Source organism: Macaca thibetana, chromosome X, assembly GCF_024542745.1.
Source record: "Macaca thibetana thibetana isolate TM-01 chromosome X, ASM2454274v1, whole genome shotgun sequence".
Classification (NCBI taxonomy): domain Eukaryota; kingdom Metazoa; phylum Chordata; class Mammalia; order Primates; family Cercopithecidae; genus Macaca; species Macaca thibetana.
The window spans coordinates 118,982,962-119,002,511 of record NC_065598.1 but is presented as its reverse complement, the minus strand read 5'-3'; the positions used below and the strand labels follow the sequence as shown (position 1 = coordinate 119,002,511).

The window sequence follows — 19,550 nt, the reverse complement described above, 5'->3', positions numbered from 1 at the left end:
CACGTCCAGCTAATCTTTGTATTTTTTGTAGAGACAGGGTTTTGCCGTTTGCCCAGGCTGGCCATCATATACTTTAAGTCATCTCTATATGACTTTAATATCTAATACAATATATTAGGTTGGTTTAAAAATAATTGCATTTTTTTGCATTTTTATACCAAACTTAATGCTATGTAAATAGTTGTTATACTGCTGCTTAACAACAGTATAACAATTTTGGCTTTTTCTTTGTATTATTTTGTATTTTTGTATTTATTTTTTCCCTCAGTATTTTCAATTCCTCCTTGGTTGAATCCATGGATGCAAAATCCGCAGATATGAAGGGCTGGCTATATATGCATTGATGATTGTCCTATTATACTAGTTATAAAGTGTCACTTAATATGTAGTGAAAGTTATGGTATAGTGGAAAGAATAGTTGAAAAAATAAACATTTGGACCCTCCAAGAAAGGTAGCTTGGTGAAGTTTTTAATCTTCAAACTATGTCCCAGTCAGGGCTCTGCTACTAATTAGCTATAATCTTTGCACAAATTACATCGCCTTTGAGCCTCCGTTGCCTCACCTGTAAAATGAAAGAGAAGAATTGGGTACTCTCTAAGGTCACTTCCAGCTCTGTCATTCTATAATTGTTATGCTGAGGAAGAAATTCACATTGTGTTAACTGTATGAGTCAAACTGAAAATGATTATTAAAGTGGGAAAAAGCCAATTGTTTCTCTTAGAAAGTTCAACTAAATTTGAGAAGAACAATCTTTTCAATTTTTTAAGAAGAATTTAAGTATTTTTAGGGGTTTGATCTATTTATTTAGAGATGGGGTCTCACTCTGTCACCCAGAATGGAGTACAGTGGCACAATCATAACTCACTCCTGCCTCAAACTCATGGGCTCAAGTGATCCTCCTGCCTCTGCCTCCAGAGTAGCTGAGACTATAGGCATGTGCCACCACACCTAGCTAACATTTGTATTGACCTATTTATTTATTGTGATTTATATCTTTCTTTCTTTTTTTTTTTTTGAGATGGAGATTCACTCTTGTTGCCCAGGCTGGAGTGCAATGGCGCGATCCTGGCTCACCACAACCTCCGCCTCCTGGGTTCAAGCGATTCTCCTGCCTCAGCCTCCCCAGTAGTTGGGATTAAGGGCATGAGCCACCACGTGCAGCTCATTCTGTATTTTTAGTAGAGACGGGGTTTCTCCATGTTGGTCAGGCTGGTCTCAATCTCCCGACCTCAGGTGATCCGCCCGCCTTGGCCTCCCAAAGTGCTGGGATTACAGGAGTGAGCCACCGCGCCCGGCCGATTTATATCTTAACTATGAGAAACACCAAAAAATACGAGTAAACATCACTGAAAGAGTTACCATGTACAAATTTTTTTCTAAGTTTTAGCCCAAGTTTCCAGGTCAAGACAAACCCACAGAGAGGTAAAAGGGTGTTAGGATGGGAGTTCATATTTACAGCAGGAACTTTACATACATGGTCTCCTTGAGCTCTTGCAACCTGGTAAGATAGGTATTATTCTCCTTTCACAGAAGAATAAACTGCTATCCTTTTTTAAACAAGTAGATTTGTCTAAAAAGAACTATGTCAAATACTGCTTCCCATTTTCTTATTTCTCTAATGGCAACGATATACATCCCATAGTATATCTCAACGATATACTATCCCATTTCTCCCACCTCCTTAGACCCTTTCCCCATTCAACACCTGCGTAATCAGGAAATAAAACAATGATTCGGGTTTAAAGGGTATATCATGTGAAACTAATGCTGGGGTGACAGTCTCCATTCATAGTTCAAAATACAAATTTTATCCACTAAAATGGAAACGGAAGAAACAACTACTGAAATGTAAATAACATAACAACAAAAATAACAAAATATCATAATACACAGGGCCAAATCACATTATATACACTCACTACACCCACTCTACCCTACATAATCAAAGGGATAGGGGAAAAAATCAAATGTAGCAGGAAAGGCAATATAAAGCCATTAATTAATTAACTGGAATTTAGTTTGTAAATGCTAAAAGCATTTCTCAAAAATTAAGACAATGCTTTTGATCAGCAGACTAAATTATTACAAATAAAGATAAGTACTTATTACAAAACAGCTTGAATCTTTGCATGACTAATATGTAAAATAAGTGGTGACTTGAAATCCTAGAGTGAACTTTACACAGAAATGGAATGTCTACATGTAGACACGGAGAACTCTTGGGAGGGGGAAAAGATTTGGATACGGCTATAGTTTTCACTTTGCAAATGATCAATTTTTGCAGAATTAGATGGAAAAGATCCAGTGCTTTTTATAGTTCAAACACAGACAAATGCTGGTAAGTCTCCAAAAATTTGATTAGAAGTTGGAGTGCTGAGTGATTTTAAGAACCTGAAGCAACAGCATTTCTAAACAATTCTTAAAATAAACTTGTTAGCCACATCAGCGTTGTGCATTAAATTTCACAACTCATGGAGAGGAAGAAAAAAAAGTCTTGCTTAACTCTAAACATACAAGCTTTAGAAGAAGAATTTTAATGAAGTGTGGCTCCCAGAACAGGAAAGGCCTTATGTTACAACAATTCAGTCCTTGAGTCCTTGGCTAACAACTAGACTGAACTACCTACCTGACTTGGAGCTAAAGTGTCCCGGAAAACATATTTAAAAAATGTTAACACTTTTCTCCCCTTGTAGAACACTTTAAATTTAAACTTCTAGTCTAGACTATACAGATCAAATTCATGTTAATGACTATATAACCAGACTAAGTGGCAGACAGTGCAAAGGTGAAGAACTGAGGATTTACATACTAAAACAGGAACAGGGCAGTCATTATTTAATTTTTAAAACTCTCATTTAAATTTGCAATGCTTTGGCTGGGTGTGGTGGCTCAAGCCTGTAATCCCAGCACTTTGGGAGGGCAAGGTGGGCGGATCTCTTGAGGTCAGGAGTTTGAGACCAGCCTGGCCAACATGGTGAAACCCTGTCTCTACTAAAAATACAAAAATTAGTCGGGTATGGTGGCACTCGCCTGTAATCCCAGCTACTCAGGAAGCTGAGGCAGGAGAATCGCTTGAACCCAGGAGGGGGAGGTTGCAGTGAGCAGAGATCATGCCACTGCACTCCAGCCTGGGTGACAAGCAAGACTCCATCTCAAAAAGAAAATTAAATAAATAAAATAAATTTGCAATGTTTTAAATGAATATCACTTAAAGTAGTAATCAACAGAAGTTAGGAGAACATAACAGTACTCTTTCTCTTAGAAAGTACAACAAAAATATAATTTTTTACAGTTTTACTCTCAAACTTTTCTCTATGTAGTAACATGCCTTACTCACCTCTACAATAGGTTTGTTGTGAGAATCTTATAATGTAAACCCTGGACGTCCTATGAAGCATTTTTAAACTTCTAGTTTATGTCCTATTGATTCTTATTCAAGTATTTTTCAAAAAATATTTAAACAACTATTCTTTTCTTGCCAATATTTTTATAATTTCCAAGAGGTTTTAAGGATGTTGAGAGAACATTGATTTCAGAAGTATCTACTACTATTACTAGTCAAGAACACAAATGTAGGCAGAGGATTTAACATTTCATCCTATATACATCTTAATCATCCTAACGGTAAAAACTCACATGAAACTTTAAGATACAAGATGATATGAGAATCTCAACATGGAAAGCTGCCACTATAACTACAAGCAGTGTACAAACATACTTCTACTTTTACCTACATAAGCTGACAGATGTTTAAAATACTGAGTTAACAAAGATCTTTTAGTAAAGTGACTTAGGCAGGCTTAAACTAGCAAGGATTAAGGATGAATCCTTACTAATTAATTGGAAGATCTGAGACATATTTTATATTTCATTTTACAAAATCAGAAATACTTATTTTGAAACAAGATAAGAAGACATGGTCTACCTGTCAAAAACCTACCACTCAGAAATATTTTTCATCCACAAAGCAGGAAAAACATAAAACCATTTACATTTCACATTGGCACCAAAAAGGTTAACTGCCCTGCCTTCTTGGATTAGAAAAACTAAAGCTGAGTGATAAGTACTTTTGCAGGCGTTTGAACATGCCTAAGCCTTTAAATCAGTAAAATACTTTCTAAAAATTCTGATTACAAAAGTAATACATACTTATAAAAAATTCAAACAGAACAAAATGAAAAAAATAGAAAGTGAAAGGCCCCTATAAAACCCCTCTGAGGCCCCTTCCCCAACCCCCCCAAAGAGAAACCACATTTAACAGTTTGGTGTCTATCTTTCCAAATCTTTTGTTCTATACATATAAGAAACATACATACTTTGATTGCCTCAGACTATACATAGTGTTTTGCCACTTGCATTTTACACTTAATATATCTTTCACATCTTTCCATGTCAGTACATCTTGGCTTGATAGTATTCTATCATTAAATACCCTTTCAAAAATGGCAAATCACTTTTAAAAAATTATTCGCACAAGTACGTGTTTATAATTTTAAAAGAAAATGGACAGAATCCTAAAACACAACAACCAACCTCTAAAAATAATCTCTATCTTTCCACCAGCATGGAACAATTATTCCTTTTTCACACAAAACAAATTATGTGATTGGGGAGATTAATCTCCACATTTATATACAGAAAGCTCCATTTGTTAAGCCTATCTGAAAAGAATAAAAAATCCAGATGATTAATTCACTTACACTTAGAAATTAAGTCAGTATACGATGAATACACATTGTGTTCAGTTATAATATGATGCTTCTTAGTCTAGGGTTTCAATTAGATAACAGTAAAAAAAGTTGGATAAATAATACAGCTAATACCCTGAAAAATCCAGAAATTCAAAGATTATATTGCCAACTAAAACACTGCCATGTACATTTTTTTTCTACTTGGTAGCAAATGCTAATGGAATTCAATCCTGATTACTTAAAAGTCAGTTCACATCACACATTCAATCAGGGTAATAAGAAGAACATAACATCCCTACTACAGAGTTAGATTAAGACATAAAAATTTTTTGCTTGAAAGTAATGACTGTGTAGCACATGGGACACTTGTCAACTGCTTCAGCACATTGTTTACAAGTGACTAGATGTCCACAAGGAACAAAAACGATAGCAATATTTCTATCCATACAGATTTTGCAAAGCTTCTCCTCTTGCAGGCGCCTTAGCTGCTCTTCAGTACTAATCTCTGCAAAAAGAGAAAAGAATTATGCTAGTTTTAGACTTTCTTAGTTGTTTACATTCATTGAAAATATTTATTGAACCCCTACTACGTGCCAGGCACCCAACAAGTGCCAGGAGATATGAGGATGACTCACACATGGCATCTGCTCTTAAATAGCTCACATGCTAGTGGGAGAGGATGTAAGATGAGGCTATGGAGGTTAAGCACAAAGTACAAAGTGATAAGTGCTCTAATAAAGTTATGTACAAAGTGCTCTGGAACAAGATGAGAAAACAAGTTCTTCTGCTCAGGCTAGTTGGAGAAGGCTCCACAGGTTGGCAGTGGCTGGATCGGGGGAGGAGGGAAGCGGAGGAGTGACATTTAAGCATGGGCAGTAATTTGCCAGGCAGAAAAACAAGGGTTAGGTAAAAGGAGCAGCATATGGAAAGGTCACAACTAATTCCAGAAATAGAGGGATGGATTTGAGGGACACCTCTGAAGTGGGACAAGTAGGACTGGGTGACTGACTGGATATGAGGGCTGAAGAAGAAAGACAAAGTAAAGTTGATTTCAAGATTGCTAGCTTGGCTGACAAGGATATGGTGATGCCAATAAGAAATATAAAAGGAGGTACAGGTTTGGGATCTTCAGATATTTTTTAGGTGTTTTCAGGACACCCATATAAAAATACCCAGTAGGTAACTGAAGAGTCAAATCTTGAGGTCAGGAGAAGTCAGGGCTAGAGATAGAGATCTGGATGTCATCAGCATATAGGTGGCACCGAAGTACTTGCTTAATTCAGCCTTTCCCAAAATAGTTTTGTGAAATGTGAATACATACGCCACAAAAAAAATGTGTTTCATGGTCACATATAACAATAATGACAACAGCAGCAGCAGTTAACAGTAATATTGCATAAATAGTATGTGCTAGGCACTATTCCAAATGCATTACATATTTTAACTATATCTTTATAACCACAACTATTTGTTTATTTTAGCATCTTTATAATCATTATGTACCAGCAGTTTCCAAATACGGCCTCACATGAGAATAACCTGGGGCATTTTCAAACAACAGATTTCTGGGCTCCATTCACAGAACCTAAAATTTCTGGGGTTGGGCGCACCGGCATTTGAGAACCACTGTCATCCATGACAGGGCAGTACAGTACAATATAGGACAGTATAGTCTATATTCCCTCTTAGAAATGTACAACACATTCCCCTGTTTAACTATGGGGTTCCTTTTTCATGGCATCCTTTTAATATCCTGTTGAACACTATACTGAAAACATGTTTGGAAAACAATAGTTTATTCAAGAAATACTTACTGGACACTTAACTAGGTTCTACTAGGGATACAATTAACAAATACATAAACCTCAAGCCCCCAATCGTTCATAGACAAGTAAACAGGAAAGTATAAATGGTATGATGACAAAAGTAATTACAATGTGTTATGAAGAGCACAGGAAGGGTGTGTGTGCATGTGTGCCCATGCATGCATAAACGAAGGCCTCCTGGAGGAAATTATATCTAAAACTGGATACTAAAGAATGAATTAGGAGTTTACTAGGAGAGGGAGGCCTTGGGGGATAAGGGCAATGGGAGAAAAGTGTTTTAGGCAAAGGAAATGGCATAAGCAAGCTCCAAGGAGAGAGAACATGGCCTACAAGTGCACAGGCAAAGCTTGGGCACAGAATTTGAGAAAATAGCATGAGATGAGGCTACAAAAGGGTGCCTGATCATGAAAGATTAGGCAAGCCACGTAAAGGAGTTTGGACTTGATCCCAAGGGCCCTGGGAGCCAGTGAAGGATTTTAAACTAGAGACAGATATGATCACATCCATGTTTCAGAAAGGTTTCTCTGGCTAGGGGGTAAAGGAAAGGATTGTTTAATCTCTTTCTTCTTAAAAAGTACCCTCTTGGGCATAATAAAAACTATAGGCTCAACCATGGAATGCATCAGAGATAAGAAGATAAAGCACTTAACCCTCAAGAAGCCTGTTCTAATGGGCAGGGCAGAAACCAGTTTCAAAATAGTGTAAAAAGCAAAAAGCTCAACCAGGTGTGGTGGCTCACACCTGTAATCCTAGCACTTTGGGAGGCTGAGGTGGGCAGATCATTTGAGGTCAGGAGTTCAAGACCAGCCTGGCCAACATGGTGAAACCCCGTCTCTACTAAAAATGCACACACAAATTAGCTGGGTGTGGTGGTGCATGCCTGTAATCCCAGCTACTCGGGAGCCTGAGGCAGGAGAATCGCTTGAAGCTGAGAGATGGAGGTTGCAGTGAGCCAAGATCATGCCACTGCACTCCAGCCTGGGCGACAGAGCAAGACCCTGTCTCAAGAAAAACAAAACAAAACAAAACAAAACAAAACTCTACCAGCACCAGGAGTAGATAAGAAGGAGCTCCTAACTCTGCTGTGGGTGCGGGAGAAAACTTGAAAGAAGTGACTTCTGAGCTGAACCTTGAAACATGAGTTCACAAAGTAGATTCAGAGAGTTGGGGCTAGAGTGGGGAATGGGACTAGGTATACAGACAGAGAAAAGGTACTCAAGGCAGAGGAAAAAATATAAGTAAAGAAATGGCACTATAAGCTGATTTATATTATAAGAAAGCATTGACACCAAAAAAAGTCAGAATGAAGTGTATATTTCATGCCCAAAAAATCAAAAGGAGAACAAGTAATTTCCACATTACTTTTAGATGCAATGCTACAACGAGTTAAAAACAAACAAAAAAACCCAACAATACTGACACCTAGAGTAGTCAAATTTATAGAGACAAAAAGTAGAATGGTAGTTGCCAGGGTCTGGGAAGAGAGGGAATGGGGAGTTGTTTAATGAACATGTTTTTATTATTATTATTATTATTATTTTTTTTTTTTTTAATTTAAAGATGGGGTCTTGCTCTGTGTCCTAGGCTGGAGAGCAATGGTGCAATCACAGCTCATTGCAGCCTTGAACTTCTGGTCTCAAGCAATCCTCTTGCCTCAGCCTCCCGAGCAGCTGGAACTACAGGCGTGCACCACCACGCCTGGCTGTTTAATGGATGCAGAGTTTTGGTTTTGCAAGATGAAGAATTCTAGAGGTTGACTGTGCAACAATGTAAATGTACTTAACACTATGGAACCATACCCTAAAAATGGTTAAGATAGTAAATTGTATGTGTATTTTATCACAATTTTTAAAAATCTAAAAAAAAAAAAAAACTGAAACAAACCCCAAAACACTGGACCAGAAGTCAGGAAATCTGAGTTCTATTCCCAGCTACTGGCATGATCCTAGGCAATAGCCCATCTGTACTTCAGGTTCCCCACTAAGTTCATAAAAGTTATAAAATGGGCTGGGTGTGGTGGTTCATGCCTGTAATCCCAGCACTTTAGGAGGCCGAGGCGGGAGGATCACCTGAGGTTGGAAGTTGGAGACTAGTCCACCAACATGGATAAACCCCATCTCTACTAAAAATACAAAATTAGCAGGCCGTGGTGGCACATGCCTGTAATCCCAGCTACTCGGGAGGCTGAGGCAGGAGAATTGCTTGAACCCGGGAGGTGGAGGTTGCAGTGAGCTGAGATTGCACCACTGCATTCCAGCCTGGGCAACAAGAGTGAAACTCCATCTCAAAAAAAAAAAAAGTTGTAAAATAATCTTTAAGGTTCCTTTGGTTCTGATTGTTTGTGATACCCTATCATCTCATTTTTTTTTCTATATTATTTCATCCTTGTATAAAGCCACTAACTTGAGACGGTGATATCCTGGGCATAGATCTTTTCCCCTCAGGCCAGTAGTTTACCACTGGCAATTACTTCCCTCTTGGCTTAAAGGTAACTACTGGATTCTACATACTTCCCTACAGCGCCTTTCCCCTTCTCCCCACAAAGCCCTCTTCTAAGTCAGAAGGTTACTGGCACATGAGCAATAAAGGCTAGATAACTTTTGATGTTATTTGCTAATATTTGTAATTATTTAAAGCCTCTTTTAGAATAAACTGATGTTATTCATTTTACTATTAGAGCAGACTCATGTGGAAAGACAGATAAATGAATATGGGTTATTTGATTTTTATATTATACACAGTAATATATATAAAGATTAAAATAAGTACTTTAGTACGTACACTAAATAAACGGCTTTATTTTACACTACATAATTTTTTCAAAGAAAGAAAAAAAGATACTGATTTGGTACTATTTTTACAAGATATTTTACTAGGGCATTCTCTGTTACACAGCCATTGGGAAAAAAAGACAGCACTAAATCTAGGATTTCTCAGTAAGTGACAATGTTATATCTTCTCTAATAACCTTCACCTGCTTCACTTCAGTTAGCCCCATCCTTATTTTATATAAAATTAAAAGATTCTTAGTGCCAGTCTTTCCTCATCAGCTTTTGGGAAGACAAACAGGCAGCGGTCCCAGCATGAGTAGAGAGCCTGTATCAATTACTTGCCTCTCAATTTAGTGAGACTGAGGAGAGTTCAAATGAATTCCAACCCTTAGGCTCTCCTTCCCACACCATCCTAGTTTGTAGTCTCAGTGATAATACGAGCGCCCACTGACTCCTGTTAGAGAAAAGACACTCTCCCTAATGCACAGTCCCTTGATCTCTTCCTATTACAACCTGCTAAATCTTTCTGCTGCAGACACATTAAGGTTTGAAAGCTAATAACTTATGGCCAAACTTAATTAAGCGCGTGTTTAAGATGCAGGAAAAAAATGACACAATTGCTTGTATTTCTGTTATAGTAGAAAAATTCTAGTCTGGCCAACTGGGAGAAACCCTGCCTCTAATAAAGATACAAAAAATTAGCCGGGCGTGGTGGCACATGCCTGTAATTCCAGCTACTCGGAAGGGTGAGGCAGGAGAATTGCTTGAGCCGGGGAGGCAGAGGTTGCAGTGAGCTGAGATCGTGCCACTGCACTCCAGCCTGGGCGACAGAGTGAGACTCCGTCTTAAAAAAAATAAAGAAAGAAAGATGACCAAGTAAAGGGTTTATTTTACCACCACCAAGATAAGTGGAGCCTGTGTAAGTTTTAAATAAATGCATCTATAAGGGAAAAACTGGAAGCTTTCCATTGATTCTTACATCAATGAATATAATTTTAAATATCATTAATGTTCATACTGTTTCATAACTTAAGTAATTATCTGAATAATGTTTCAAAAGCACTTGAAATATCTTAAAGATCACAAGGATTTTAAATGTGTCAAAAATAAGTAAATGTTTAAGTTTATTAGCAGTAGGAGAATTTTCATCTTTTTGGAGGGAGGATAGTCAAGAGCTTAGAGAACTATTACAGGTATAGTACCCAAAAGTGTACTCAGTTTGAAACCTCTTCTTTAACCTTCGATGTTGTTGGCAAGCACTATAGTGTCCATCATCCTTAAAGGAGATATATATATATTTTGAGACAAGATCTCGCTCAGCTGCCCAGGCTGAAGTGCAGTGGCATGATCATGGCTCACTGCAGCCTTGATCTCCCTGGCTCAGGTGATCTTCCCCGCTCAGCTTCCCAGGTAGCTGGGACTACTGGCACACACCACCATGCCCGGCTAATTTTTGTATTTTTTGTAGAGACAGTTTCATTATGTTGCCCAGGCTGGTAGAATTCATATTTTTAATCTTTTTTCCATGATTAATGTAATGATATTTGGAAATGAGGCCTTTGGGAACTAATTAAGTTTGGATGAGGTCATGAAGATGAGACCCCCATGATGGGATTAGTGTCCCTAAAAGTAGAGGAAAAGAGACCAGAGTACTTGCTCCATCTTGTCCCATCCACCCCCAACCCATGCCATGTGAGGACACAGTGAGAAGGCAGCCATCTGCAAGGCAGGAAGAGGGCCCTCATCAATAACGAAATCGGCCAGCACCTTGATTTTGGAGCCTCCGAAACTGTCAGAAATAAGTCTGTTGTTTAAGACACCTAGTCAATGGAATTTTATTATAGCAGCTTGAGCAGACTAACACACAGCATTAAGGTTATGTTTAAAAAATGTCCATATCCCCAGCCTCCCAAAGTGCTGGGATTACAGGTGTGAGCCACCACATCCGGCCCTTTCTTGCTTTTTAAAAACAGCAATGCATACCTTTCTGTAATGAAGTCTGACTTGACTCATCTTGCGTACTGTCTTTCTGAGCATTCACTAGATCTGCAACCAGAACCTCAAGTGATTTATAGTTGCTCCCAGATATCTGAATTTTTTCCTCCATTATTTTCTTAATGTCCTTGAAACTGAACCCCATTCGTATAGCTTCTTGTACCATAGGATTTTGGAAGATGGTATCATCTGAAATAAAAATTGGTGAGGAAAAAGAACATAGAATTTAAACAATTATTTTCATTATCACAACTCAATAGCAAAATATAGTTAAAATGAAAAAATTCAGCAGCAAGCAAAAGAACAAAAACAAGCCAGCAAAGCAAAGCTGCTTTGCGAAGATTTTTTGAAGTATTCAGGCACTGAAAAATCACTTTCAGAATCTTACAATTAATTGTAAATGCAATGAGTATGTATTTTGTAGTGTTTGAAACGATGCAAGGTAAAACAGGCAAGAAAAAGGTTAAGTGCTTCAAAAATCTGAACTTTTTAAAATCTAGCTGTACTCTTTAACAATTAACCTAAGGTACTTAAAGAGTGGATGTTGTTACTGAGTCACTAGCAATTATTTGGGGAAAATGATGGGAAATTAGGGAAATCCCAGTCTATAACCTTGAACATGTCAATTTCCTAGCTCTCAAACTTCATTTCTGTAGTAGAGCGGGTAGGACTGGATAAAGCAAGAAAGTCAATGGAAACCTGTTTTTATGATACTCAAAGTAGGAACACAGCATGTGTAGGGAAGTGCTAAGAGAGGACACTTATACCCTCTGACTCATCAATTCCACTCTTGGGTATTAAAAATGAGTGTATATCTCTGCCAAAGATATGCACAGGAATATTCATAGCAGTGTTATTTATAATAGCCCCAAACTGGAAACAACTCAAATGTCCATCATCAGGTGAATAGATTGTGTGGTATATTCATAAGCTACACAGCAAGAAAAAAAACTATTGCCACAGACAATAGGGATGAATCTCATAGATATAACGAGCAAACCAGAATCATAATTCATCATTATGACACAAGAGTACCTACTGTATGAGTCCATTTATAAGAACTTCAAAACTAATCTATGGTAATAAACAAAATTAATCTATGGTAATAGAAGCCAGAATGTAACTTGGGGGTGCGTACTGATGGGGAAGGAGCATGAAAGAGCTTTCTAGGGTTGTGGAAATGTTCTATGTCTTAATCTGGGGGATAGTTACACAGATAAATATATATATTTTAACAGACACATTTTAATATATATTTAACACATTTTATTTAATATATATTTTAACATACATACGTTAAAATTCATCAAGTAGAAAACTTATGATTAGGGTACTTTAAGCACTTTACTGTATGTGTGTATGTGTGTATATATACATACATATATACATATATATATATATATTTTTTTTTTTTTTTTTTTGAGACAGAGTCTCGCTCTGTCACTCAGGCCAGAGTGTAATGGTGTGATCTCGGTTCACTGCAACCTCTGCCTCCCAGGTTCAAGCAATTCTCCTGCCTCAGCCTCTCGAGTAGCTGGGATTACAGACATGTACCACCACACCCGGCTTTTTGTATTTTTAGTAGAGACGGGGTTTCACTATATTGGCCAAGCTGGTCTCAAATTCCTGACCTTGTGATCTACCCTCCTCGACCTCCCAAAGTGCTGGAATTACAGGCGTGAGCCACCACACCTGGCTACTATATGTATATTATAGCTCAATAAATGTTTTTTTGAAAGAGAGGAGGCCGGGTGCAGTGGCTCATACCCGTAATCCCAGCACTTTGGGGAGGCCAAGACAGGGGGATTCTTTGAGGTCTGCTGTTTGAAACCACCCTGGTCAACAAAGTGTGACCCTGTCTCTATTAAAAAATAAAAATAAAACATAAGGCTGGGCATGGTGGCTCACATCTGTAGTCCCAGCATTTCAGGAGGCTAAGATAGGCAGATAGCTTGAGCCTAGGAGTTCAAAACCCTGTCTCTGCAAAAAATATAAAAATCAGCTGGGTGTGGCAGCACACGCCTGTGGTCCCAGCTACTCTGCAGGCTAAGACTGGAAGATACTGTGAGCCTGGGAGGCGAAGGCTGCAGTGAGCCAAGACTGCACCACGGCACTCCAGCCTTGGCGACAGAGCGAGATGCTATCTAAATAAATAAATAAGTAAATAAATAGAGGAGGCTGGAAAGGAAGAGATACAGAGATTCGAGTATAAAGAACATATATAGTAAATAACAAAATATATTTTTACGGTAGGAAAGTAACTTAAGATGTGTGTTTTGATAAAAAAAAAAAAAAACTCTTGCTGGGCGCGGTGGCTCACGCCTGTAATCCCAGCACTTTGGGAGGCCGAGACGGGCGGATCACAAGGTCAGGAGATCGAGACCATCCTGGCTAACACGGTGAAACCCCGTCTCTACTAAAAATACAAAAAATTAGCTGGGCGTGGTAGCGGGCGCCTGTAGTCCCAGCTACTCGGGAGGCTGAGGCAGGAGAATGGCGTGAGCCCAGGAGGCGGAGCTTGCAGTGAGCCAAGATCGCGCCACTGCACTCCAGCCTGGGTGACAGACCAAAGACTCCGTCTCAAAACAAACAAACAAACAAACAAAAACACAACTCTGGGCCTGGCATGGTGGCTCACACTTGTAATCCCAGCACTTTGGGAGGCCGAGGCGGGCGGTTCACAAGGTCAGGAGATCGAGACCATCCTAACACAGTGAAACCCCGTCTCTACTAAAAATACAAAAAAAAATTAGCCAAGCATAGTGATGGGCGCCTGTAGTCCCGGCTACTCGGAAGGCTGAGGCAGGAGAATGGCGTGAACCTGGGAGGCAGAGGTTGCAGTGAGCCGAGATCATGCCACTGCACTGTAGCCTGGGCGATCGAGCAAGACTCCGTCTTAAAAAAAAAAAAAAAAAGAAAAAAAAAAAGAAAACCTCTGTTGGGAGGTTATAATATAGAAAAAAGACCAGTTAGGAGACTACTACAATTGTCCAGATGAAAAACAAGGAAGGGCCTGAACTAGAGCAGAGTAAGTGGGAAAGTCTGAAGCAACATTAAAAAGGTGGAATCCGGCCGGGCGCGGTGGCTCAAGCCTGTAATCCCAGCACTTTGGGAGGCCGAGACGGGCGGATCACGAGTTCAGGAGATCGAGACCATCCTGGCTAACACAGTGAAACTCCGTCTCTACTAAAAATACAAAAACTTAGCCGGGCGAGGTGGCAGGCGCCTGTAGTCCCAGCTACTCGGGAGGCTGAGGCAGGAGAATGGCGTGAACCCGGGAGGCGGAGCTTGCAGTGAGCTGAGATCCGGCCACTGCACTCCAGCCTGGGTGACAGAGCGAGACTCCGTCTCAAAAAAAAAAAAAAAAAAAAAAAAAAAGGTGGAATCCATCAAATTTGATGATTAATTAAATGTAAAAGGATTACAGAGAGCAAAGAGCTTAGGAACACATAAATTACTGGGCAACCTTGTGAACTGTGGTACTATTAACCAATACAGGAGAAAAAAATGCAGGATTGGATTCAGTCTGAGTGGTTTTTAGAGATGCATTCTAGGTAGAAATGTCCAGAGGGCAACTATACATTGCTCTTTCTTGCTTCTATCTTTGACTTGTTTTTATTTTCAGTTTGTTTTGTTGCTCCTTTACTTGTGCCCATCTAATGAGATGTTGGTGGTTCCCTTCCAATCCCTCATCGACCCTTCTTAAAAATGGTCTTTCCAGCCAGGTGCAGTGGCTCACGCCTATAATCCCAGCACCTTGGGAGGCCGAGGTGGGTGGATCACCTTGAGGTCAGGAGTTCAAGATCAGCCTGGCCAACATGGCAAAAAAAACCCTGTCTCTACTAAAAATACAAAAATTAGCTGGGTGCAGTAGTATGTGCCTGTAGTCCCAGCTGCTCGGGAGGCTGATGCAGGAGAATCCCTTGAACCCGGGAAGCGGAGGTTGCAGTGAGCCAAGATTGCGCCACTGCACTCCAGCCTGGGTGATAGAGCGAGACTCTGCCTCAAAAGAAAAAAAAAAAAAAAGGTCTTTCCAGACACTTCCCCTACCAGCACCATCTTACTCTCATTTATACAGGTTTTATTATCCTCCTACTTCAATGTCCTGCAGGTATCTCAAACTCAACTTGCTAAAAACAAAAAGGAAGGACATGGACCCCTACCTCATACCATATACAAAAATTAACTCAAAATGGATCAAAGACCAGAATGTAAGATATAACACCATAAAACTCTTAGAAGAAAACATAGGTATAAACCTTGGTGACCCTGGATTAGGCAATGGTTTTTTAAATATGACATTAAAAGCATGAGCAACACACACAAAAAAACAGATAAATTGGATTTCATAAAAATTAAAAACGTTTGGCCGGGCACAGCAGCTCACGCTTGTAATCCCAGCACTTTGGAAGGCTGAGGCAGGTGGATCACCTGAGGTCAGGAGTTCGAGATCAGCCTCAACATGGAGAAATCCTGTCTCTACTAAAAATACAAAATTAGCCAGGCGTGGTGGTGCACGCCTGTAATTCCAGCTACTCAGGAGGCTGAGGCAGGAGAATTGCTTGAACCTAGGAGGCAGAGGTTGCGGTAAGCCAAGATCGTGCCATTGCACTCTAGCCTGGGTAACAAGAGCAAAACTCCGTCTCAAAAAAAAAAAATTAAAGACGTTATGCTTCAAAGAATGCCAACAAGAAAGTGAAAAAGGTGGCCAGGTGCAGTGGCTCACGCCTGTAATTCCAGCACTTTGGGAGGCTGAGGTGGGTGGATCATGAGGTCAGGAGTTTGAGACCAGCCTGGACAACATGGTGAAACCCCATCTCCACTAAAAAAACAACAACAAAAATTAGCCAGCCATGGTGCTGCACACCTGTAATCCCAGCTACTCGGGAGGCTGAGGCAGAATTGCTTGAGCCCAGGAGGCAGAGGTTGCAATGAACAGAGATCGCACCACTGCACTCCAGACTGGGCAACAGAGCAAGACTCCATCTTGGGGAAAAAAAAAAAGGAAACCCACAGAATGGGAGAAAATACTTGCAAATCATAAATCTGACAGGGACTTATATATATAAATAACTATAATCTTCATTTAGAAAGTAAAAGAGGCCAAAAAAAAGAACTGTAATATATAATGATCTCTTTTAACTCAATAACAAAAAGGTAACCCATCTCCCCAGACTGTTCAGTAGAAAAAGGACAACCCAAATAAAAAATGGTCAAGGCTGGGCACAGTGGATAACACCTGTAATCCCAGCACTTTGGGAGGCCGAGGGAGGCAGATTGTTTAATTCCAGGAGTTTGAGACCAGCCAGGGCAACAATGGCGAAACTTTCTCTCTATAAAAAATACAAAAATTAACTGGGTGTGGTGGCGCACACCTGTAGTCCCAGCTACGCAGAAGACTGAGGCAGCAGAATTGCTTGAGCCAGGGAGGTCGAGGCCACAGTGAGCGTGACTGTACTACTGTACTCCAGCCTGGGTGACTGAGCAAGACCCTGTCTCAAAAAAAAAAGAAAAAAGAAAATAAAAAATGGGCCAGGCACGGTGGCTCACACCTGTAATCCCAGCACTTTGGGAGGCCAAGGTGGGTGGATCACCTGAGGTCAGGAGTTCAAGACCAGCCTGGCTAACATGGCAAAACCCCGTCCCTACTAAAAATGCAAAAATTAGCCTGGTGTGGTGGTGAGCACCTGTAATCCCAGCTACTAGGGAGGCTGAGGCAGGAGGATCGCTTGAACCCAGGAGGCAGAGGTTGCAGTGAGCCGAGATTGTACCACTGCACTCCAGCCTAGGCAACAGAGCAAGATTCCATCTCGGAAAAAAAAAAAAAAAAAAAAAAAAAAAGTCAAAGGAGATGAACAGACATTTCTACAAAGATTTACAAATGGACAATAAGCACATGAAAAGATGCTCAATATCATTAATCATCAGGGAAATGCAAAACAAAACCACAATGAGATACCATGTCACATCCACTAGAATGGCTGTGATAAATAAGACAGATAATGAATGTAGAGAAAATGAAATCCTCATACACTGCTGGTAGGAAAGTCAAAGGGTGCAGTCACTTTGGAAATCTGTCTGGTAGTTTATCAAAAGGTTAAATATAGAATAACCACATGACCCAGCAATTCCATCCCTGGATATATACCCAAGAGAATTGGGTATATAACATGTCTATACAAAAACTTTTATACATAAATGTTCGTAGAACCATCATTCATAATAGTCAAAAAGTAGAAACAAGCCAAATGTCAACTGAGAAACAGATAAACAAAATGTGGTATTATTTATATAATGGATTCTTTTTCTACAATAAAAAAGAATGAAATACTCATATACGCTACAACATGGATGCACCTTGAAGACACATATTACATTATTCCATTTATATTAAATGTCCAAAATAGGCAAAACCATAGAGACAGAAAATAGATTACTGTTTGCCTTGGCCTAGGGGTAGGGTGGGCAATGGAGAATGACTGTTGATGGGTGAGTATGGAGTTTCTTGTTGGGGTAATGACAGTGTTCTGCAATTAAATAGTAGTAATGCCACTCACTGCGCAGGGAGGAGCCCTGCTCTGCAGGAGTAGTCATGGAGCTGAATTTATGTTTTATTTATTTATTTACTTATTTTTGAGATAGAATCTCGGTCCATCACCCAGGTTGGAGTGCAGTAGCACGATCTCAGCTCACAGAAACCTCCGCCTCCCAGGTTCAAGCAATTTTTATGTCTCAGCCTCCCGAGTAGCTGGGACTAAAGGTGTGTGCCACCACGCCCCAGTAATATTTGTATTTTTCTTTTTTTTGAGGCAGAGTTTTGCTCCTTTTTGCCCAGGCTGGAGTGCAATGGCGTGGTCTCGGCTCACTGCAACCCTCTGCCTCCCAGGTTCAAGCAATTCTCCTGCCTCAGACTCCTGAATAGCTGGGATTACAGGTGTGCAGCACCATGCTCAGCTAATTTTGTATTTTTAGTAGAGATGGAGTTTCACCATGTTGGCCAGGCTGTTCTCGAACTCCAGACCTCAGGTGATCCACCCGCCTCGGCCTCCCAAAGTGCTGGGATTACAGGCGTGAGCCACTACACCTGGCAATTTTTGTATTTTTAGTACAGATGGGGATTCACCATGTTGGCCAGGCTGGTCTTGAACTCCTGACCTCAAGTGATCTGCCCACCTCGGCCTCCCAAAGTGCTGGGATTACAAGAGTGAGTCACCGCACCCAGCTGAATTTATTATTTTTTATATATAACAAAAAGAGTAGTAATGGTTGCCCAACCTTGTGAATATACTAAAAAAACCCTAAATTGTACACTTTATAGGATGAAATTTATATGTGAATTATATTTCAATTTTAAAACGTTAACCCTAAACCAGAGCCTCATCAGTCATAAAAAGATTAATATGCATCGTAACAATGATTAAATACCATAGAATATTATCAAGAAATGTTATAGAAGCTGGATGTAGTGGCACACATCTGTAGTTCTAGCTACTCAGGAGGCTGAGACAGGAGGATGACTTGAGCCCCAGGAGTTTGAGGCTGCAATGAGCTATGATCATGCCTGTGAATAGCCACTGCACTCTAGTCCAGGCAACACAGTGAGACTACGTCTCAAAAAAAAAAAAAAAAAAAGAAAGTGCTATAGTATCTTTGTTTCTTAGTAACTTTAACAATATAGGCTAGACTAAATGATTTCTTAGGTTGTATTGTTTATGCCCATTACAAAACCCATATCAAATAATATTAAACTAGCTCTCCCTCTCAAGAATACTTATGAATACCTATACATTACTGTCTTGCGTTATAATTCTATTCTCTTTTTTTTTTTTGAGACAGAGTTTTCGCTCTTGTTGCCCAGGTTGGAGTGCAATGGTGCGATCTCGGCTAACTGCAACCACCGCCTCCTGGATTCAAGCAATTCTCCTGCCTCAGCCTCCCAAGTACAGGCATGCACCACCAAGCCCGGCTAACTTTGTATTTTTAGTAGAGATGGAGTTTTGCCAAGTTGGTCAGTCTGGTCTCGAACTCCTGACCTCAGGTGATCCACCTGCCTCAGCCTCTCAAAGTGCTGGGATTACAGGCGTGAGCCACCGCACCCAGCCCCTTGTAATTCTTAAGATACTAAATAGATGATGCTACCAATTTAGGAAGTGGGGAATCACTAGACATACTCTAAATTAAACTTTCTACTACTTTTGAAATATGATGCCTAAGTTGAAAATGAGATCTGCAGTGTGATGTAGGATTCAGAAGACCTTGCTTGCCG

The 19,550-nt window shown here is 39.9% G+C and overlaps 1 protein-coding gene across 4 annotated transcripts in view; it reads right to left on the bottom strand.

The window, feature by feature from the left end:
* Positions 1-248: 248 nt before the first annotated feature.
* The window catches only part of XIAP (X-linked inhibitor of apoptosis), a 55,493-nt gene continuing 36,191 nt past the window's right edge, over positions 249-19,550 (bottom strand). For all 4 annotated transcript variants that reach the window (XM_050777342.1, XM_050777343.1, XM_050777344.1 and 1 more), the window contains 2 exons: positions 11,273-11,473; positions 249-5,197 (listed from right to left, as the gene is read on the bottom strand). In XM_050777342.1, coding sequence (XP_050633299.1) covers positions 5,004-5,197; positions 11,273-11,473 — 395 coding nt within the window. In that variant the 3' untranslated portion in view covers positions 249-5,003. The remainder of the gene's footprint in view (positions 5,198-11,272; positions 11,474-19,550) is intronic.